Source organism: Capsicum annuum, chromosome 4, assembly GCF_002878395.1.
Source record: "Capsicum annuum cultivar UCD-10X-F1 chromosome 4, UCD10Xv1.1, whole genome shotgun sequence".
Taxonomy (NCBI): domain Eukaryota; kingdom Viridiplantae; phylum Streptophyta; class Magnoliopsida; order Solanales; family Solanaceae; genus Capsicum; species Capsicum annuum.
This window is the reverse complement of record NC_061114.1, coordinates 228331275-228353267: the sequence shown is the minus strand read 5'-3', so window position 1 is coordinate 228353267 and position 21993 is coordinate 228331275. Positions and strand designations below refer to the sequence as shown.

The following is a 21993-nucleotide window of genomic DNA, read 5'->3' as shown; positions in this document are numbered from 1 at the left end:
ATGAACAATCTTAGTTCAATTCCACAACTTAACAATCAGAAAGGCTCAAGACAAGTAGCCAAAAGCTACAAAACAAGCCAAATACAGTAAGGAACTCGACAAAAAAAAACCATTATCAACACAGTGGATTTAATCAGATCATATCAAAAGAACCATGACAAGAACGAAATCAGAATCAGCATTCATATTAATAAATGCATCGCTTCACCAAAACTATTGTACCAGCATTTACAGAACACAATAAGATCCTTGAAAAACCATCTACTGATAAACATTCCAGGCACAAACAAAAGATGTACCTAAAGGCTAAAACCATAATCGGGAAACCAAAACGAGATTGTTCATTAATGAATAATGTGACCAGCTTAAGCTCGTTCTCCACGAATACGCCTTGCAAGTTGGATATCCTTGGGCATTATGGTGACTCTCTTAGCATGGATGGCACACAAGTTGGTGTCCTCAAAGAGACCAACTAAATACGCTTCAGCAGCTTCTTGAAGCGCAAGCACAGCATGACTTTGAAACCTTAGATCTGTCTGTTTTACAAACACAAAAAAAGAAGTGTTACTATCATTCAAACCAAATATTATTTCAAGCACACAAAAAGATACACCCTTTGTTTCATCTTCTTTAGGCTGATTCACTTGGCACCAATTATCTATAATAACATCGAATAATAAAGCAGTGTTAAAAGAGAGTTCACACATCATATAAAAGTTAGAAGTGTGAATAATCTAGCGAATTTATATACTTGAAAATTGTATGGAGAAATAATGGTATGCAACGATTTTTTAAAGCATAAAATAGTGTCAGAAAGTTGAAAACATCCAAATAGAAACAATGACATAAATTAGATTAAGTACACAAATGAATGATAATCTAATTATCACAAGTTTCACATTTACCATAAGTCCTGAGCAAAGTATGAGGAAAATGATGTCAGACACTTTGAGACATCCCAAAATAGACTGTCATATAAGTTGGTGTGGAGGGAGCAATTACTTGATACTCTAATAATCACAAGGTGTTACATTTACCTTAAAATCCTGCGCAATTTCACGGACAAGCCTTTGAAATGGTAACTTTCGAATGAGAAGCTCAGTGCTCTTTTGATACTTTCGGATTTCACTATAAGCATAAACATTAATAAATCGCTGAATCAGATAAAGACAACACATGATTGTTAAAGAACAATGTCAAAACAAGGGAGACTGAAAAAAGTACCGGAGAGCAACAGTTCCAGGTCGGTAACGATGGGGCTTCTTCACTCCTCCTGTGGTAGGGGCTGACTTCCTAGCAGCCTACCAAATTGGAAAAAAGAACCCCGAATCAGCACTATGACAGAAAGTTGCTCCAAAAATTGCAAAATCTTACACTTATATCCACATAAAGCGTAGAGCTTCACTAAGCTTAAGAAAAGTTTTCATCTAAAGGTCAAGAGTGTGTTTAACCCGTTAACATGGTTTAAATCGTTAGTTAAAGAGATTGTAAATAATGAAATTAAAAACCAATACAATAGATCCTCCTTTTTTTCTTAGTTTCCCACCCAGGTCACAATTGGCCCCGAGGAGGTGAAGTGCTATCTAGCAGTTTGTTTGGATAGTTGTTACCTATTGCATTGTATCGAGCCATAAGTTTAAATAAAATGTTTGTTAGATTATTACTTAAATTTCATTATATCGGATTGTATTGTTAAACCCATCATTACATAACAAGGAAAAATCATTTGGTGTGATTTTACCTTAATTCTTTTTCTCATTTTATCTTTACTTGTTATCTAATACTTAATTCTATTTTATCCTTTACCCTAATAGCTCTACTCATACCCTACTTTCTTCTAGATACAGTCTATCAAACATTGTATTCATCAAGATCAAGACAATACAATACTACACAACATAATATAGCACATTATGAAACAATATGTAACAAAATTCCAAACAGAGTGTTAACAAAGGCGATCCAAAACCGGGTCGAACACGAGACTATTTAAAAACGCAATAAAATTACACAAAAACAAAAAAAAAGAAATGAAAATGAACTTCGCTATGAATCAAAAAAGGAACCAACCTTAGTAGCAAGTTGCTTCCTTGGAGCCTTTCCACCAGTAGATTTACGTGCTGTCTGCTTAGTACGAGCCATTTCTTCAGAGTCTGTAAAAACCAATTACGCAAGCGGAAAATCTATGAAAAATTACACTAATAATAATAATAATAATAATAATAACAATAAAAAGATCATAGACACCGGAACCGAAGACCCAAAAAAGAGAGAACTTGATAAAAGAAGAGAATTGTTACCTGAGAAAGAATTGCAGAGAGAATTTGAAATTTGAAATATGAGATTAGGGCATGAAGAAAGGGGAAGAAGTGTTTATATATAGTGGGGATTTGAAAAGGCCGGGCCGTCTAAATGGGCTGGAGAATACAAGCCCATATCATTTCTTTCCTGGCCCAACAGCCTAAAATGTTCTTTTTTTTCTTTGGATAAGTGCTTGGGTACCTGATTTTGCATTTTTGATATCCTCATTTAACTTGTACTACTACTTTTTAAGAACTTTTTGCACGTATACTCACATTGGACAACTTCAGAAAAGTATGAAGTTTGATACAATACTTTCACAATGTCTGAACTTCAATCATTTTTGTCTAAACTTCAATCATATAATTAATTCTACAACAATAATATATCCGGTATATTCCACATAATAGGGTCTGGTGAGGGTAGAGTGTACGCAGACCATACCACTATCTCAGATGATGTAGAGAGGTTGTTTCCGATAGACCCCCGGCTTACGATTGATAACAGTATAACAAACACAAAAAATAAGTACATATAAACTAGTACGGTATGCAAAATAAACTAACAGTATAACAAACACAGAAGATAAGTGCATATAAACTCGTACGGTATGCAAAATAAACTAACACCGCTAGCCATAAGATAATACTACAGCCACAACACTACGAACAAAAAACTCCAAACACAAAAGAACGTACCCCCACTATTACCGACGTACTCCCACCCCTAATCACCTCCCTCCAATATTTCCTCGGGCTACCTCTACCCCCTAAAATCATCCAGTGTCTCATACCTCCGCATCGGAGCATCAGAGCCCCTACTCATCACTTGCCCGAACCAACGTAATCTTACTTCTCGCATCTTGTCCTCCACTGAAGCAACTCTCACCTTCTCCCGAATAATCCCATTCCTCACCCTGTCTTTTCTGGTATGTCCACACATTCATCGCAACATTCTCATCTCCGTCACCTTCAACTTTTGGATGATGGAGTTCTTAATGAGATTCTTATTTCTTTGAATTTTAGTAAACTTAATTTAAACTAATATATGTTCGTTATATTTGATATATTATTGTTATACTATATTGTCGTGAGTAAGAGCCCGTTTGGATAAGTTGAAAAAAAACGGCTAAAAAAAAGTGCTTTTGAAAGTACTGAACTTATTTTAAAAATAAGCAGTTAAGTGTTTGTATAAAAGTGTTGAAACTGAAAAAAAATTACTGATGTGTTTGGTAAATAATGCTTTTAAACACTTTTTTTTAAATGACTGAAATACCCTTATAGCTGTTAATAATATATAAAGTTGATTATTATTAATTTTTATTGCTAAAATGATTCACATTAAAATTAATATATATTTTAATATATATATATTTTAAAAAAATATTTTCATGAATGACTAATTTGGGCGCTAAAAATATTTTTTTTAAGAGATTGAAATGAGACTCTTTGAAAAGATTGTTTCGTATCATTAAGGTGCAATTTACGACACTTTCATTTTCTTATTAAACTGGACTTGTTGCGTTTAACCTTCCAAGATAATATTACTATATATGTCGAGCTTATCATTAAGCAAAATATATATGTTACTAATCTTAAAGGAAATGCAACAATTTGAGAGATAATCTAGAACAAAGTATGTGGTGTTGAGGAGTGGCGTTGGTTTTTTCTCAGAGAAATGAAAGCGTGGAATTGGAAGTGTGCTGAAGGTAAGAAAAGGAGAATTAGGACAAGGGTAAAACTGAAATAACTTATAATTGCAAGGGATAGGATAGTAATTTTGTTAGTTAACTTAAAATTCTAAAAAAATAAACATCTATTAAACTACTTATTGATTTTGATATTAAAAAAAAATTAAAATCAACTTATTTTAAGCAACTTAAAATTTTGTCAAACACCAATACAAGCAAAAAAGTGCTTATAAGTTGGTAAAAATCATTTTGATCAACTTATAAGCACTCCCAAACACCCTCTAAATCATAAAGTATATGCAAATTTTATAGACAAAAAAGTTTATTTTAAATAAATCTCAGCCTGAAAAAAGCCCAAACCAATATAAAGAAAGAAGAAGAAAAAATAATGATAAGAAACCATAGAGAATCGTACTATTATTCCATAATTCAAAATATCATCAATGGTGGAGGGGTATGTGTGGGCAATAGCCGCTGGATTCAACGCTGCTCTTGCTGCCATCTCTGCTAAATTCTTCTCCTCACAGGTCATACAAAACTTTCTTTATTCCTTCTTTACCCCTTTTCCCCCTTCCTACTGTAATAATAATTACCTGTGATTAGTGAAAAATCTCTTATTTTGTATCGACCCAATTGCTGAATCTGAAACATTTTACTTGTTTCCTTATTCGTATCCTGATACTTAGATAATTCTTTAGCGTGCTCGGTAAAAAATTACATTGTATATAATTCTTAGTGGTTCAGGATGTTCAAAAGGTTTCAAGTTCAATTCGTACAACTACATCTTTTTTTTTTTTTTGAACTCACTGATTGAACAAAGGAAGGAGCTAAAGAAAAGATGTATAGTGGTAGATGGATCCAGTAACTCAATATTTAGTCTCCTAATTTATCCTTAAAGATTAATTTTTTAAAAGTTTTGGGAATGAAATTGGTCTGAATGGAGCTGAATTGAAGTAGAGGATTCATGTGATTTTGGGATTGAGGCTAATGGTTATAGCTGTAGGATCCCAAATTCTGGATTAGATCGTCCGTTAAATGCTCTTAAGTGAGTTTGAAATGAACACAGTGACCATGGTTTGATGAAATCGGATGAATTGAGACAGTAATATCGTTGGTTGTGTGTCGTGTTATTCAAAACTAGTGCATTTTTGAAGGATCCAGTACGGGTGTGACAACATTTTGAAGAGTTCGAGCAACATAGATTTGAAGTCTGATATTTTGTTTTGGAACTAAATGTTAACTTCTATATTATGGTGTTTTCAGAAGTCTCTATTTGATTCCTGCTGCATTTCCCCTGTTCTACTAGCTAGATAAATGGAAATCGAAATTTCCTTCTACACGTAGTTACTACTTGTAAACTTTGTAATATTTGCGACTTTGCGCTGAGCTGATTTTATTTCATTATCTAGCGGTGTATTATCCCATTTTGTTGTTTAGTTTTATGTTTTTTTGTGGTTGTACTTTTATCTGTCCTTAGCCAGGGGTCTATCGGAAACAGCCTCTCTACCTCATCTGAGGTAGTGGTATGGACTGTGTACACTTTACCCTCCCCAGACCCCACTTTGTGGGAATACACTGGGTATGTTGTTGTTGTTGCTGCGTTGAGCTGATCGAGCACTTGAAGGATTATCAGTCCTCTGTGTGACACTTTTCTTTTTTCATCTTTGACGTTCTTAGCTGAGGGAGGTTATTGAAACGAAGGACTGGGACTATGTTCCCTGTTTCAGTCTGTTTACATGGCTACATTTTGTCAAATGCAAATTGGATTGATGGTTCTTTAGAGTCGTGTCTCTGGATTCATGATCTCATATTTGAATTAATCATATTATTCTACTTGTGTCTGTTAGTTAAGATCCTACATTTTTTTCATGGAATGTTGGGCTTAAATCTTTGCCACAATAAATACCTACGTAAATTTGCACTATCATTTTATCTGTCCTCATATCCTTGGTTCTGCTTCACTCTGCTGTGGCAAGCAATCTTGAACTGTTGGCTAACCCAGTGTCTTCTCAAATTTACAGCTCATTAAATGTGGCTGTGTCATATTATTCAATGTCACTATGTGGGGATGCTACGTAAACAGCCTTAAAGCTCTTTCATCTCTACAAGCTACTGTGACAAACTTTGCAACCAACTTTTTATCATCTGGATTGGCTGGATTTTTGCTTTTCAGGGAGCCGCTACCAATCCAGGTATGTACTATATTATGATCCTCCGATCCTACTTCTTGTACAGTGCTCTCGTACTGTTTTTTGGAAGTCCCAGTGTTGCGCTCTTACATCTTTGAACCTATCACCATAACTGATTTTTGTTTTCTTCCGACATAGTTGGATTAACTTTTCTGTGATTTCGATAGTCATAAATCATAATACGAACCTTTTGATCCATTTATTGTCCAGTCCTCTCTGCCTATTTCATGGAAGTCCTTCTGTTGCTGTGCTGTAACATTTTAGAACCTATTACTATAGCTGGATTAACATTTCCATGAATTCGCTTGTCATAGATTTCATCAACTGATATATCAAAAAGTCTGACTGAAATTAATGCTCTTCTTTATGTAAGGAAATTTCCATGATTTGTAGCCCCTTGAAAGAGAAGAAATCTCTCTTTGGAGGAATATGAGACACTGGTGCTCTCTCCCACCCACCACCCCCACCCCCAAATTCAGCCATCTTAAGAATGAAACGACATAAACTTAATAAAGGAGGGAGGGGGGAGGGGGAATGGCGGGTGCACTTATGCAACGGGCTATGCCACCAAGTCCGTTTAACTTCAAAAAGATCATTCTTTATGGTGTGGATCTTGGACCTTTGGCTAGGTTGTCAATCACCATGCAGTACCTTAGATGTGTTTCAACCCTTTTTTGCAATGCCCAACTATATCGTGACTTCACATTAAAGAGTAATCTGTGTACTAAAAAATTCTGAAGTTAGTCATGACTCATGGGTGGAGAATTGTGACCGGATTTGATCCAAAAAACACAGGGCGGAGTTACCTTACTGGTGAGTCATGGCCAGTTAGTGTTGAAGGGAGAATGAAAGATATGTGTGCCGATATGGTTGCTATAGAGTAGTATAGTTTCCCTACATGATAATGAACAATGTCCCAGTATCTAATGCATTTACATACGACTAAAACTTAGATACCTCCACATTGCTGCTGATGTTATATCGACCTGTCCTTATGATTAAAATGATGCCATCTGGTCCATTGATCGGTATTGCTTTTGCAGTGGTTTGCAGGTGCCTCACTTATTGTGCTTGGAGTCATCGTTTTGAGCAAGTCAAGCATAGTGAAGAAAACTCATACAAGTTAGATGGAGCCTTTCTGGATTTAGTTTCCATTTCAACTCATACAAGTTTGAAGGTGTGAGCCAAATATCAGATGTAGATTTTAATGGCCTTAACATGAACTACAGTGGAAGTTGTGGCTCAAAATGAGCTTATATTGCATTATTGCGACTATGTTGATAATTTTTGCTCCCTTGGTGAATCAAAATCATCATGATCTTAGCGTTGGAGGTTGAGGTGCTTACCATCCGAGCAATCCCTCTCGTCAATTGTTTTGTGGTCGGCCAACTTTTAAATGATCCAATAGTCATAAAAAAGTGCGACGAACATTTTATGCCTTTAATTGTTCACCTAATATATCTTCGTAATAATTTCCGTAACTTACATACTTTGTTTTACAGTTTAGTAATTTCAACATATTCTTCAAATTGCAATTCGTGAATTAGGATTGAGAAAACGACAAAATGGACACTATGTTTAGGTAAGTTTAAAAATGGTTCTGTATGTATACGATTGAACAATTTTGGTCCTTTTACTAAAATAATCAAACACTTAACGAATTATGACTATTAGAGTTTTTTGAATCTACTAAACAAAGAGATTTGAGTAGACAATTAGGAATGTCATGTTAAATCTCTAAAATATAGCATCAAATCTACCAAACACAAAAAATAAATAAAAATTATCAAAAATTCGAACAAATTTATGAAATTAAATTGCTCGAAAAGTTCATATTTAAGGGATGATTTTGAACCTATCTTTATGTACGGGACCATTTTTGCAATTTTCTAGTCTCAAGGCAATGAAAATGAAATGTTATACAAAAATAAAAGCCAATTCTAAACGGGTGAAATTTTCCAAATATTTGCATCAAAAGGTTTTAAATTCCGAATTCACTTTATTTTTTTAATAAAGAAAGCGATCTGTCATATTCAGGTGATATTTACTAAAAGATGGAACTTTGAAAAAAAAAAAAATCATTTAGCAATAAATTATATTCCAACCACTACTTAGCAACAGCATGGCAAAAAGACACATAAAAAAATCTTTTTTTTTCTACTTAAAAACACAAATCTCTAAAACTTCCACTCAACAGTCTTTGTCTTTGCCGTCAATTTTCAAGAAAACACTACATAAAAAGTAAATTTTAGTCTTCACAAACAGAGTTATCTAATTATTATAACCAAACGATAATAAACATAGTAAAATTAGTCGAGTTACATATAACATAGCGAAAAGACACATTAAAAAATTATCTTTTTTTTTTTTAACTTATCAGCACAAATCTCTATATAAAATTTCTATCACCAGTTTTAGTTTTGTAGTCAATTTTCAAGAAAACACTGTACATAAGAAGTGAATTTTAATTTCGATGAATAGAGTTATTTGATATTTGAATCGTGAAGTTAGTTGAGGCACGTATAAAATGACTTGAATATCAAATAAGTGAATCTTAGTATAGATAGATATAGTTATTTAGTAATTATTATTGGTGAAGGTGACAGTAATTGTGAAATTAGTCGAGGTATGAATATATATAAGAAAAAGTAAATTTTAGCTTTGATAAAGTTATCTAGTAGAATTGTGAAACTAATGAGTTATGTGCAGATAAATTTTTTAAAATTAATCGAGTTACGAGCAAATCGCTGATTATCAAAAGTGGATTTGGTACCGTAACTACTACTACTACTAGAAATATTGTTCTAGAGGGTAATAAAGAAACTCAAGAAAGAGAGATAAGAAGAAAACAAAAAGATGCTGGTATGGGTGTTGTTGTTGTTGTTGACAGGTAAAAGATTAAAATTTATGAAAAATCCAAAAAAAAAAAGAAAAGAAAAAGGGAAAAAGAGTTGATGGGGTGATGTCAATGTGCTTGTGTACTCTTCCTCTTTGCTCTTTTCTTTCAACTACTGCTCTTTCTTTCACTTATATCTATCTCCTTCAAAGTTAGGGTTTTTATGTTTTGACCCTCTTCAATTCTTGATTTTTCTTGTTTCAAATATGCACCAGCTTTGCTATGTAGTCTTTTTAGCTTTTTAATGGATGTGTGATTTTTTTTTCTGTTTTTGCTTTTCATGTGTTGATTTTTGTTGTTTAATCTGAAGCTTGTAGGTTTGGATGAGAGTTGCAGCTTGTTTATGAGTTAATTTGAGCTGGAATTTGGGTTGTTAGTTGTTTCTATTTTAACTTGGTTTGGTTGTGGGGTTAATTGGTTTCTCAGAAAGTCAGAATCTCGATTAACTGATTGTTTAAGTTGCTGATGAAGTTCATTTCTTGTTTATATGGTTGATCTTCAAGATTTCATTTTTTAGAAGTGCCCATTTCTGAATTTGCTATTTTTTGGTTATAAAGATTGGTTCTTTGTGCTGAGGGTCTTTCGGAAATAGCCTCTCATACCCGATAAGTTAGAGGTAAGGTCTGCATACACTCTACCATCCCAAGACATGATTTGTGGGAGTATATTTGGTATGTTGTTGTTGTTGTTGGTTATAAAGATTGGTTCTTTGAGCTGAGGGTCTTTCGGAAATAGCCTCTCATACCCGATAAGGTAGAGGTAAGGTCTGTGTACACTCTACTATCCCAAGACATGATTTGTAGGAGTATAGTCGGTATGTTGTTGTTGTTGGTTATAAAGATTGGTTCTTTCTATGTGAAAGGCTTGGTTTTTTTGTTAGAATTTTTTTCGTATATGCTTTAATTTAGATTAAGCTAAGGCATTGTATAATGAAACACTCATGAGCCTTCAAAAACCTTTCCATTTTTTACTGCAGTGTGTTTATCTTTGAGCAAATACAATGAACACTGGAGAAAGAGCTAGTAGAGTTAGTATGCTTGTTAAGAGATAATCATCAAGCTCTGCTTTTTGTGATTTTTTTCCTTCGCCGTTGTGTATGGGGTGGGGGGTGGGGGGGTGGCTGGTGGCGGGGGGAATGAGCTACTCTTTAGGTTAAATTGCTTCTTGAGGTTGCTGATTGGCATTGGTACAAGTATTTTGTTGCTCTGTCTACATGGTTGAAATCACAACAGTTTTTTTGTTGCTGGATGAAAATGTATGTCCACGAGTAGCAGTCGTGGAAGAGAACTAATTACTACTGATTGTCCATTTTGTTGCAAGATTTTAGCATGAGGAAGATACGTAATATCGTAAATAGACCTTTTCCGTAATTCCAGTCAAGAGGAACACGTTTAAGAAACTGCAATATATCCGAATTGATTGTTCATGTTTTGATGAAGAGACCACGCTCGTTTAAAAGTGCGCCCTTTGGAAATCGTCATAACTTTTTTGACCAAATGTGGAATCTGTAAAAGCCGTGGACCTTCTGCTGGAATACTTTTGAAAATACTTGGGCCTAAAGTACTCTCATCCCGGATTAGCTTATTCATATTTGTTCTGCCTTTCAGCAGCTCCTATCAATTTAATGTTACACGTTTTATGTCCTGCCGCGTGGTTGAAATCTTCTTCTGTGATTGCTTATAGATAGTCTTGTCATAACTACATTATTATTTCCCCCTTTTTGGAATGGGCTATAATTAAGTTTTTATAAGAAGTGCGGACTTCTCTCGGGATGTCCACCAGTATAATGGGACAAATATATTAATTTCTACCATCACCGGAGCATTACAGATCTTGTGTTATTTTCACTTCTCTGCTTTCTTATGTTCCTCTCAAGGCCAGTGGAGCTAATGATGAGTGCTTTTCTTTCAGGTTCTTTATGATTCCGCCTTGACTAAGAGAATGCAGATCTGGATCTGTTACTAGTTGGTAAGTTTGTCATATGGATTCATTTAGAATTTATTCACTCAAAACTCGAACATATGTTTATGCTTCCTGAAATGGAATGGATTAGTTCTGTTGGATTTGTTCCCTTTTTGGAGACTCTTATAGAGCATTTAAAGGTGAAGGCTTTGACTGCTGATTCTTCCTGCTCAGGTGTTCTTTAGTTATTTGAGAGATAAGATTGAGAAAGAAGGGGAGCCTTGGAACAATAGTAAATTTGTCTCCGTGCGACCAATAGGTCTCGGGTTTGGGCCGTGGCAGGGGCGAAGCTACACTAGGGATAGGGGGTTCATCCCCTTCGACGGAAAATTATACTCTATATATATGGTTAAAATTATTTTTTATGTATATATAATAGATGTCGAACCCCCTTCGGTTAGTTCATATGTTCACTTGTGAACCCCCTTGTTGAAAATCGGAGCCACTGGGCCGTGTAAGCAGCCACTAATGGTTGCATTTATGGTAGGTTGTCTTCATCACACCTCTTGGGGTGCGGCCCTTCCCGGGACCCTGCGTGAACTTGAGATGATTTGTGCACCCACTGCCCTAGATAAGATAGAGAGGAAAGGAGAAAGTGAGTGTCGATCATGTTGCTGGTTTGCGAGAGAAAACCAAAGCTGTAAACATTTGTTGTGAGTGCGAGAAAAACCTTAGTGGCTCTAATCAACTTGAAATTGAAAGATCTAATGGAACCCTTATAACCCGAGGAAAGTGAATATATGTACCACACTGGGACGCAACCAGTATAAAATAGTTCTGTTTAGGTATTCACGGACACTATCCTCGCCATGAAGAAAATGTGACCTATTTGATTTTCTAAATGTTGACTACAGGGGCCGGTTTTTCCTTGATGAGTATATGTCACTTTTGTTGGACTGAAGGCTGATCTTGACATTAATAACCTGCATATACCGTATGGATGACAGTGGGAATCGTGATAATTCAAGGCATAAACCGCCTCAGGGTCAGGTATGTAGCAGCTGTTAAGGTTGATTGCTTAAGTTTCTTAGTTTGGATCTTGAACTTAAGCTTGATGACTTCAACCTTTATGTTCATTATGGGTTCAAAATGTATTGTTTTATTGAAACTTTCGTGATTTTTCATATTTATATCTATTCTTCGTGTCAGAAATGCTAATACTCCGTGTTTCAGTGGTTGATGCAGCATCAGCCATCAATGAAGCAGATAATGGCCATCATGGCGGAAAGAGATGCTGCCATACAAGAGAGGAACCTGGCCCTTTCTGAAAAAAAGGCTGCTTTGGCAGAGCGTGACATGGCTATCTTGCAGCGCGATTCAGCAATAGCAGAACGAAACAATGCCATCATGGAGCGGGATAATGCCATTGCTACTCTTCAGTATCGAGAAAGCTCTATGAGTGGTGGTCAGATTGTCCGTGGAGTGAAACACATGCACCATCCTCAACAACATGTACATCATCAACAACATATGGTAGAACCAACATATAACCCCAGAGATGTGCACATCAATGAAGCCATACCAGTTTCACCACCTGCTCCGGAGCCAACAAAGCCCCGTCGGAACAAAAGAGCTAAGGAGCCAAAGGCAGCTCCGTGTCCCAAGAAGGCTCCAAAAGCATCGAAGAAAGTAAAAAGGGAAACTGAAGATCTTAACCAAACAACGTTTAGCAAGTCCCAGGAGTGGAAGGGTGCACAAGAAATGGCGGGTGGGGCAAGCGATGACCTCAATAGGCAGTTAGCTGTACCAAAACCCGACTGGAAGGATCAGGACCTCGGGCTCAACCAAGTTGCTTTTGATGAAACAACCATGCCAGTACCAGTTTGTTCCTGCACTGGAGTCTTACGACCTTGCTACAAATGGGGAAATGGAGGCTGGCAATCCTCGTGTTGCACGACCAATTTGTCAATGTATCCACTACCAGCTGTTCCCAACAAACGTCATGCCAGAATTGGTGGTCGAAAAATGAGTGGAAGTGCATTCACCAAGCTGCTTAGTCGCTTGGCAGCAGAAGGTCACGATCTATCAAATCCAGTTGATCTCAAGAACCACTGGGCAAAGCATGGGACAAATCGCTACATCACCATCAAATAATGCTTCAAAGTCTTCAATCTAGGACGGTATACCTAAACGTCATTTACATATTATGTTTCCGTTCACCGCATTCCTTACGCCCCCTATCTAAGTATGTCGTAGTCCTGAAGTGTCAGCTAGCTGTTTAATTGATCACCTGTATTCGAAGTTGGGTCAACGAGAGATAACTGTAAAGAAGCACTGTATTCCGGACACAGTTCTGTTGCAACAACGTTGATGTTAGTTTATTGAATGTCTAGTATGATTGCCTATGTTAGCTTTAGTGCATCGGGCTGCCCTTTTTTTCTTTAGTATGATGCCTATATAAGATGCTTGGCTGTGCTTTTGTAGTAATTAGTTTCAAGATTCAAGTATCTCAAACTCCAATGTCAGTATACTCTGGTGGAATCTGTATGTATACGTACATCCGTTGCGTTACAAAAAGGGCAGGCCGGTGCACTAAAGCTACTGCTATGCGCAGTGTTCGAGGAAGGGCCCCACCATAAGCCTACCTTGCATTTCTGTCATACGCTATTTTCAAAGCTTGAACTACATGGCAGGATGCAACTATAAGTACATCCATCGCGTTACATAAAGTAAAATTTGGTGGGCTAGCAACGGACCCTGACTTGATACATCATAGTAATGAAAGTAGAGCGGAAACATGAGTTGATCCACAATGAGTATTAGATTACATAGAGAATTTACTTCAAGCGCTTCGCGTAAGAACCTTTGGTTAGTTATCGTTTGAAATGTACACCAAACTCCTCTCTCTTGTTTCAAGTTTTAACAATAAATAAAATGGACAATATATAAATAAACGCTTAAATTTGGCTTTTGGCTTGTACTTACTTGAATTTCTTTTAAAAGATAAATTGATTTTCCTCTTTCTAGTATCCAATGAGGAAAATAAACATTTCCCTTTCCCATCTCTCTCTTTCTTTTTTTTCTAACCAAATATGATGATAATTTCAATGATGATGGACTTTACAATTGTCTGAGTGGACACAAAGTTAAATTTCACAAGATTGGACAATAAACAATTCCACATGGTTAATTTTGACTTGAGCCGGTCTGAAATTCATAATTTAACACGCCATTGAGTGAAATGGAATTGCTATTTTCTCCGTTTCATTTTAATTGACTTATATGCTTGTTCAATTAAGAAATTTTTGTGATTTTTTTTTTTTTTTTAGTATTAAATAACTATATAAAATAGTAATAATAATTAAATTTAGAATTTTAAAATATTGTTAATAAGATTAATTTAGTAAAATAATTCTTAGTTAAAATTTTCATGAAAAATTATATATTAAATAAAATAAAACGGATAAAGTAATTGATAGTGAGGTCGAAAATATCGAATTGTTGTTATTACAAAATTGTCAAATCTTAAGTCAACATTGGAGAAAATCCTGTTTTTGTCGTATCGATTGTGAGTGGGCAGGGTAAAGATATCGCCCCCAAATGTAAAATACAAAGTTTTTGTCCAATTTTATTAGTCGTATTACCATTATTCTCTTAGTTTATTATATTTTTATTTCAATTAATATAAATAATAATAATAATATATTCAGTATAATCTCATAAGGTGAAAAGTGAGAATATAATATATAAAGATTTTATCTTTTTAAAATGTAGGGTAAATAGACTATTTCTGAAAGAACTTAAAAAAAAATATAATATAAGTATAAGTAATGCAAATAATATTACAATCCAACTAAACAAAAATAAAAGGCAGTGACATAGATCAAAGAATATTCTGTTTCAATTACTATTTATATTTTTGACATTTTGATCATTGCATTATCCTATTCCTATTATTGTATTTTCTATATATCCTGTATAGTGCCGGTCATTTCATTTTATTTTCATTATTATTTTTATCTTGATTTCTATATTCCATTTTTAAAACTGGTTACAATTATATATTCAGTGTATTCCTACAAAGTGGAGTTTGGGAAGGGTGAAGTATATGTAGTTCATACCATTACCTCAAATGAGGTAGAGAGGTTATTTTCAATAGACCTCTGACTCAGGACAAATAACAATATAACAAACAAAAACAGAGAAACAAACAACAACATGAAATAACATCCTGCTAAGATAATAAAAGTAACAAGACATCTATAGAGTAATGCTATAAACTATCCATTCGAAATCACCAACATCACTAAAACACCACGAACAAGAAAGTACAAGCATAAATACAAATAAAGCACTCCTCCCAATTATTACAAACACACTCCTACTCACTAACCCTCCACACTTTCCTATTGAGGATCATATCCTCTATAAATTGTAGTTGCTCTATGTCATGTCTAATCATCTCCCTCAAATATTTCTTTGGCCTACCTCTACCCCGTCGAAAATCATTCACGTCAGCTTCTCACACCTCTGTACCGGAACATTTGTGCACCTCCGCATCTCACTTTCGACATCTTGTCTTCCATCGAAGTCCATCTCTAAGATCCTCATCTTTGTCACCTTCAAGGTTTGAATGTGAGAGTTTTTAACTGGCCAACACTCTGCTTCATACAACATAGTCGATCATACTGCTACTTTGTATAACTTACCTTTAAGCTTAGGAGACACTTTCTTATCATATAAGACTTTCGAAGCGAGCCTCCATTTCAACCACCATGCATCAATACGACGCATGACATCCTCATCGATCTCTCTATTCGATCCAAGATACTTGAAACTATCCCTTTTTCGAATGGCCTGAGAATCTAGCTTCACTACCATGTCAGACTCGTGCGTTAAATCACCGCACTTACATTTCAAGTACTCCATCTTGATCCTGCTCAACCTAAACCTTTTAGACTCTAAGGTCTGTCTCCAAACCTCCAACTTATCATTAACTCATCCACAGGTCTCATCAATTAGTACAACATCATCAACATATATCATACACCAAGACACTTCTCCTTGAATACGCCTCGTCAAAACATCCATCACCAAGGAAAAAAAAAAAAGGCTAAGAGTTCATCCCTGGTACAACCTTGTCAAAATAGAAAAGTGCTTCCAATCTCCTCCTACTGTCCTCTCACGAGTCTTCGCTCTGTCGTACATGTCCTGAATCGACCTAGTATACGCCACGAGCACATCTCTAGCCTCCAAATACCTCCATAAAATCTCCCTGGTGAACTTATCGTACGCCTTCTCAAGATCGCTAAACATTATGTACAAGTTCTTCTTTCTCTTCCTAAATTGCTACACTAATCTCTTCACGAGGTGAATGACCTCAGTAGTTGAGCGAACTGACATAAAACTGAATTGATTCTCGAAAATAGTCACGATCCTCCCCAGCCTCAACTCTACCACCCTTTCCCAAGCCTTCATGGTATGACTCAACAACTTAATACCCCTATAGTTGTTGCAACACTGAATGTCCCCCTTATTCCTATATAATATAATCATCGTACTCTATATCCTAGATTAGGGAATCTTCATTGCGCTAAAAATGATGTTAAACAATCTTGTTAGCCACTCTATACGTACCCACCGATGTTCTTTTAAAAATCCACCTAAATCTCGTCTGACCCAATCGTCCTGCCCCTACACATTTTACGAATAATATTTTATTTAAATCAAAGATTTATTGAAAATAACAACATGATGTAAGACCCGAATACAATTTACTCACTTAAAATCTCACTTGTGTAATTACAAGATGTATTTCCTCTGTTTAATATTACGTGGTTCTTGTTGAGTGTTAACCTGACATATACTTTACAAATACTTTAATTACAGATATATATTACTAAACTAAACTTATTAATAATATCATGAAATTCTAAATTTGACTTAAACTACTTTGCTTGATTATTTAATATTAAGATCAGAAAGGAAATATTCAAAGTTATAGTGAATGATTTTACAGGAAAAAATACAATAATAATTTTAGAGGGATCTTCTCAATATTTGAATGGTCATTTAGACAAAAAAATTTAAAAATAATTTTAGAAGGATCGATTTAGTACTTGGATGAGCATATAAGGAAGAAATTCGAAAGTGATTTTAATAAGATTTTCTCAATATTTGAATGATCATGTAGCGAGTCAAATTAAATCTACATATAATATCTTTTTCAAGTCTAACTCATTCTCTATAATTGAATGACCATATAAAAAAATTAAATTAAATTTATATACCTTCTTCCGACCTCACTTGTGAATTACACTGGATAGGATTTATTGTACAATGTTGTTTTGTTGTTGTACAAAGACAAAGTTTTTGTCCCTTTCACTTCTCTACTTGTCTTTCATATATAGTATAGTGGAGTAGTACTATTTTTTTCTCTTACAAATTTCAACCGTAATCACCGCCATTTTCAGCGGGAAATTCACCTTCCTCCCCCCTCTCCTATAACCCCACCCCATCAACGTTAGCACGTTTGTTTCTACACATTACACTGTGTGTTGCTCCTTTATATTTTGACTAAAATTCAGGTACTTCATTTTTCTTCCTTTATTCTGTTCTTGTAACTCTTGTTTTTTTGGTTTATTTTTTGTTTGGGTGTTTTTTTTTTCTGTGCTGAAATTTGATTAGTTGAATTTGGTTTGGGTTTAATCAGGGTTTTGGGGTTTAAGGATTTTGTCTGTAGGGTTTGATCATTTTTGAAGATAATAGCATCTGTGGAGGTGTAAAAATTGAATCTTTAGAGGTTTTACGGATTTGGGTGTTGTGATTTGTTGATTCAGATGAGAATTGCTGAAGTTCTTTGATCATTTTTGAAGATAATAGCATCTGGGGTGGTGTAAAAATTGAATCTTTAGCGGGTTTACGGGGTTTGATGTTGTTATTTGTTGATTCTGATGAGGATTGCTGAAGTCTTTGATCATTTTTGAAGATAATAGCATCTGGGGTGGTGTGAAAATTTGAATCTTTGGCGCTTTTACGGGGTTTGGTGTTGTTGTACTTGTTGATTCTTGATGGCTCAGTCTAATTCTAAGCCACCTATGAGTAGCCATAATTTTGGTGTGGGAGGTTCGCATGTGAGGTCTTTATCTCAACCAGGGATTTTTTCGAATAGCTGTTTGCCCCCATTGAGTCCTTTGCCGCCTCCCAGTGAGTCGTCGATGGCGTTGGTTCAGTCTAGCTTGAAGGATACATCTATGGAGGAAGTAGATGTGAATTCCAAAGGTGTAGGAGTTGTGTCTTCCTTTACAAGGGATGGTCTTCCTCCGAGGAAGGGGCATCGTCGATCTAATAGTGATGTTCCATTGGGATTTTCGGCTATGATTCAGTCTTCACCTCAGTTGATGCCTATAGGTGTCCAGAAAGTTTTTGGGAGAGCAGTGAGTCTTGGGGATAGCTTGGGGAGGGATAAATTCACTGGTAGAAATGGAAAGATTGATGGAGAGGAGATCGGCGAGAGGAAACCAAAGGGAGAGATTACAGATGAGTTGTTGTTTTCCTACATGAATTTAGACAATATAGATGCATTGAACTCTTCTGGCACCGAGGATAGAGATAAGGACAGTATGGTCAGTGGGACAAAGGTAAGCGGTTGTGACAGCAGTAATAATGAAGCAGAGAGTGTTTTGAAAGGGAACACTGTTAGCATCCAACCGACAGGTTTAAGGGAAGGCTTCAAGAGGAGCGCTGATGCGAATATTGCTCCTGCCGCACGTCACTTTAGGAGTCTTTCCATGGATAGTGCTATTGGAAATTTTCACTATGGCGATGAGTCACCAAACTTACCAAATTCTCTGGTGATGCGTTCCGGTCAGCTTTCACCAAGTAATTCAGGAAATGAAAGTTCGAGCAAGCACAATTTTGACTTCGGAAATGCTGAATTTAGTGAAGCTGAGATGAAGAAGATTATGGCAGATGAAAGACTTGCTGAGATTGCAGTTTCAGATCCTAAGCGTGCCAAAAGGTATGGAAAACTAGCTTCTTAAGTATTCTAGTTTATATTTGTATCCCATTAAGAACCACAAGGTTGAGTTATCCATGAAAATTGAAAAAATAAATAGATTAGAAAGCACCATGTATACAAATCATACCCGATAGTTTCATTCCTCAGGATACTGGCTAATCGTCTTTCTGCTGCTCGATCCAAGGAGCGTAAATTGCGTTACATCTCAGAATTAGAACACAAGGTTCAAAAGCTACAGTCTGAAGCAACTACCTTATCCACACAAGTTACCATCCTGCAGGTGCCTGTAGAAAATATTGTGGTTTGCCGTCAGTGTTTCTTTTATGAATTTCAGTTTGTTTACTGGATTTTCATTCTTGTTACAGAAAGATTTGGTTGAGATTTCAAGTCTGAACAGTGAGCTGAAATTCCGCATTCAATCCATGGAACAACAGGCACAACTTAGAGATGGTATTACTGTCCTTTATCTTATGGTTTCGAAGTCCCTAGGGTGTTGCAAATCGGTAGTTACTGAAATAAAATGTTCCATAGTACAATCTTTTACAAATTAGAATCTACTTAGTGTGTGTATGTATTTGAAAAACACTGTCAAATGTGGATAACTTGGAGTTTTCACAAAATTTTTGGAAAACTTTCCAATTTTAATTGGTTTCTTTATTGTTATGTAGGTTGAAAAATATATGTTTTCTCCAGCAAGTAAATTGTAAAAGTATCAACTTACAATTTCATCTTTATTGTTTTAGACATTGGTGGCTTCCATCTGTCTTAAACTTAAATAAAGCTTATTCATTTAATACATTTGTGGGATTCTTTCAAGGTGAGAAGTTCTATGTTGATAAATATCATTTTATTTTTGCAAAACAAATTTATCAGTGTGGAACTTCTTATCGAAAGAGGAGGAAACAGCTCCTTTGTATTTTGCTTTCATCCATGGAATGCTGATTAATAACATCCTTCATCAAAAAAACACATTTTATTTTGGTAATATGTTCAGTGTGACTATTAACTCTTAAAATTAAATTCATGAAACTTGGGGAAGTTTAGAAATATTTGGGTGTTTACTGAATACAGCTAGATAGTAATTTTATAGAAAGAGGAGTTTGCAAATTTAAGTTCTATTGAAAGAAAAGCTTGGAACTTGACCTGATTTTAGCTTCATGACTCTTGCCTTCTATATATTGATTTTGTTGCTATTGTTTGAAGAAACTGGGTGGAAGGAGATTTTAATGGTGGTCGTGAATTCATAGTTGAATAGATTGGTTTTGTGAAGTATTTCTATGTGAGATGCAAACGAGAAGAATAAATTAGTTTACAGTGCATACATATAGAGCCTTTGAAAGGGGAAAAGTGGGGCTTTGGGGTGGGTGGTGGTGTGTGTGTGTGGGGGGGGAGTAGTATTGCCTGTTGGAAGGAAGATGGGAGAGTCATAGTAGAAATTCATCTGTGAAGATAGGCGAAGAATACGATAAAGGAAGCCCAAGAGGAAACATAATATATGCGTGAGGAAAGCCTCTGAGAAAACAGAAAAGTAATTAGGGACCCAAGTTCACAATAACAACTCAATGCTATGTGAAATTGATGCACAATCGATAACTATTTGGTTACTTTTGTTTGTTTGGTTGGAGTTTTCAAAATGTAAGCAATATCAAAATTTCGATTTCCACCAAAAAAACCCGAAACAGAGAACCAAAATATTTTATGTAGCTGTTTCAGTAAGAATATTCTAAGCAGTAACGAGCAGACCTACTCAGGAAGCATGACCTGTTTGTGTTCGTCTTTGGTACTTAAGTTTCTCTCTAACATTGACCATTTTATTGTGTTTCCTGGTTCTGCTCATACCATCGCTGTCCTCATGGACATCTTGGTATAAGTAGGCTGCAATTCGTCCCGCATATTTGGTTTAGTAGTTTATTATTGTGGAAGTTTCTCCTGGAAGTTGCATATTTTGTGCCAAAAGGCCCTTTCTAAAGTCATTAAGGTATTTGAAAAACATTATATTTTCCAAAGAGCAGGCTAACCTGTATTTGTTTGATTACGTTAGGATAAGTTTATACATTAGAACAAGTTATACTGTTCTAGTTATGCCTGCTTTGGATGAACAACGGACAAGGTCCAAAGCACATCTTAAGCTGATACTCTATGCATGTCTTTCTGATTGACCTACCTGTAAAGATGGACATTTATAATTTTAGCTTTGCGCTGCAGCTCTGCACGAGTCATTAACTGCGGAAGTCCAGCGTTTAAAGCTTGCAGCTGGGGAACTTAGGGAGGAAGGACGGTCGCCTGGTAGCACGACACAGCAGTCTCCCGCGAAGCATAATATGTTCCAGATGCAGCGTCAGCAGCCTAGTCAAATGCAACAATTATCTGTTGGCAAAGCATCCGCGACCTCAGCAACACCTGCATCCGCCTAGGGGAGATAATCTCTACACGAAGCCAAAAAGTTTGTTACATATTACTGGTCTCACATGCTATATGCACGATGCGAAGAAACTAAGCTTTCAGATATCAGTATTCATATAGATTTTGTATGTGTGTCTGGCTACAAATTATTCTATATTTAGTGAATCATTGTTTGTTCATTGGAAATGACTGTAACAATAAATTGGAGTCAAAACTTTGAGCCTATGTTTTCTCCTATATTGTTCTTTAGTTCTAAGGAAACTTCAGCCTTCTCACCTGGTGATATTACATGGGACTCTCACAACCAGACAAAAAGACTAATAGTAATCGAAAGGTAGTTCATTGCACAAAGCATCTCATGTTCACACAGCGTTCAAAAAGAGTCATATTGTTCGAAGATGTTAAGTTGGTAGTCTGTCTACCTGAATTAATAATCTGTAGGCCATAAGAACTCCTTGAATTAAAGTTGGCAACTTCTATGGAAAAATTTATGTCTATCTAATGAAGGTAATGCACCAAAAACAACATTTGTCTATCTAATGAAAATTGGAATATTTTACGCGGTCAATTTAATTGCTTAATAAGTCAATGA

The 21993-nt window shown here is 35.7% G+C and overlaps 5 protein-coding genes across 13 annotated transcripts; 3 read left to right on the top strand and 2 right to left on the bottom strand.

The window, feature by feature from the left end:
- Positions 1–166: 166 nt before the first annotated feature.
- On the bottom strand, positions 167–2407 carry LOC107866918 (histone H3.3). The gene is made up of 5 exons (XM_016712962.2): positions 2301–2407; positions 2071–2153; positions 1225–1301; positions 1038–1128; positions 167–536 (listed from the first exon to the last, which is right to left on the bottom strand). Exons 2-5 carry the CDS (start codon positions 2140–2142, stop codon positions 366–368), a joined length of 411 nt encoding a protein of 136 aa, XP_016568448.1. The 5' UTR covers positions 2143–2153; positions 2301–2407; the 3' UTR covers positions 167–365.
- Positions 2408–3955: 1548 nt separating this feature from the next.
- On the top strand, positions 3956–7511 carry LOC107866919. Its single transcript, XM_016712963.2, has 3 exons — positions 3956–4518; positions 6013–6183; positions 7224–7511. The coding sequence occupies exons 1-3, from the start codon at positions 4435–4437 to the stop codon at positions 7305–7307; spliced, it is 339 nt and encodes a 112-aa protein (XP_016568449.1). The 5' UTR covers positions 3956–4434; the 3' UTR covers positions 7308–7511.
- A 1340-nt stretch (positions 7512–8851) lies between these two features.
- LOC107866920 (protein BASIC PENTACYSTEINE6) lies at positions 8852–13359 on the top strand. Of its 6 annotated transcripts, none has more exons than XM_016712966.2 (4): positions 8852–9070; positions 10988–11044; positions 11893–12028; positions 12212–13359. In XM_016712966.2, the coding sequence occupies exons 3-4, from the start codon at positions 11975–11977 to the stop codon at positions 13130–13132; spliced, it is 975 nt and encodes a 324-aa protein (XP_016568452.1). In that variant the 5' UTR covers positions 8852–9070; positions 10988–11044; positions 11893–11974; the 3' UTR covers positions 13133–13359. The 6 variants fall into 6 exon arrangements, with proteins under 6 accessions (XP_016568452.1, XP_016568453.1, XP_016568450.1 ...); XM_016712967.2 differs by having other exon boundaries at positions 9042–9158; XM_016712964.2 differs by having other exon boundaries at positions 9043–9227.
- Positions 13360–15487: 2128 nt separating this feature from the next.
- On the bottom strand, positions 15488–15907 carry LOC107868541. Its single transcript, XM_016715237.1, has 2 exons — positions 15688–15907; positions 15488–15639 (listed from the first exon to the last, which is right to left on the bottom strand). The coding sequence occupies exons 1-2, from the start codon at positions 15905–15907 to the stop codon at positions 15488–15490; spliced, it is 372 nt and encodes a 123-aa protein (XP_016570723.1).
- Positions 15908–17338: 1431 nt separating this feature from the next.
- On the top strand, positions 17339–21662 carry LOC107866925 (bZIP transcription factor 29). Of its 4 annotated transcripts, none has more exons than XM_016712971.2 (5): positions 17339–17565; positions 17691–18998; positions 19146–19278; positions 19364–19448; positions 21204–21662. In XM_016712971.2, the coding sequence occupies exons 2-5, from the start codon at positions 18049–18051 to the stop codon at positions 21410–21412; spliced, it is 1377 nt and encodes a 458-aa protein (XP_016568457.1). In that variant the 5' UTR covers positions 17339–17565; positions 17691–18048; the 3' UTR covers positions 21413–21662. The 4 variants fall into 4 exon arrangements, with proteins under 4 accessions (XP_016568457.1, XP_016568458.1, XP_016568459.1 ...); XM_016712972.2 differs by having other exon boundaries at positions 17379–17565; positions 17818–18998; XM_016712973.2 differs by having other exon boundaries at positions 17392–17565; positions 17967–18998.
- Positions 21663–21993: the final 331 nt, after the last annotated feature.

Bases quoted from the DNA above. Each gene is read 5' to 3' on its own strand.
- LOC107866918 (XM_016712962.2), bottom strand. From the start codon at position 2,142: ATGGCTCGTACTAAGCAGACAGCACGTAAATCTACTGGTGGAAAGGCT. The intron at 1,302-2,070 runs GTTGGTTCCTTT...CCAATTTGGTAG, and splicing joins GGAAGCAACTTGCTACTAAG to GCTGCTAGGAAGTCAGCCCC. The intron at 537-1,037 runs GTAAATGTAACA...TTTGTAAAACAG, and splicing joins AAATTGCGCAGGATTTTAAG to ACAGATCTAAGGTTTCAAAG.
- LOC107866919 (XM_016712963.2), top strand. From the start codon at position 4,435: ATGGTGGAGGGGTATGTGTGGGCAATAGCCGCTGGATTCAACGCTGCT. The intron at 4,519-6,012 runs GTCATACAAAAC...TCAAATTTACAG, and splicing joins CTAAATTCTTCTCCTCACAG to CTCATTAAATGTGGCTGTGT. The intron at 6,184-7,223 runs GTATGTACTATA...TTGCTTTTGCAG, and splicing joins GGGAGCCGCTACCAATCCAG to TGGTTTGCAGGTGCCTCACT.
- LOC107866920 (XM_016712966.2), top strand. From the start codon at position 11,975: ATGGATGACAGTGGGAATCGTGATAATTCAAGGCATAAACCGCCTCAG. The intron at 12,029-12,211 runs GTATGTAGCAGC...TCCGTGTTTCAG, and splicing joins ATAAACCGCCTCAGGGTCAG to TGGTTGATGCAGCATCAGCC.
- LOC107868541 (XM_016715237.1), bottom strand. From the start codon at position 15,907: ATGGAGTACTTGAAATGTAAGTGCGGTGATTTAACGCACGAGTCTGAC. The intron at 15,640-15,687 runs GTAAGTTATACA...TGTATGAAGCAG, and splicing joins AGTGTCTCCTAAGCTTAAAG to AGTGTTGGCCAGTTAAAAAC.
- LOC107866925 (XM_016712971.2), top strand. From the start codon at position 18,049: ATGGCTCAGTCTAATTCTAAGCCACCTATGAGTAGCCATAATTTTGGT. The intron at 18,999-19,145 runs GTATGGAAAACT...TTCATTCCTCAG, and splicing joins GATCCTAAGCGTGCCAAAAG to GATACTGGCTAATCGTCTTT. The intron at 19,279-19,363 runs GTGCCTGTAGAA...TTCTTGTTACAG, and splicing joins CACAAGTTACCATCCTGCAG to AAAGATTTGGTTGAGATTTC.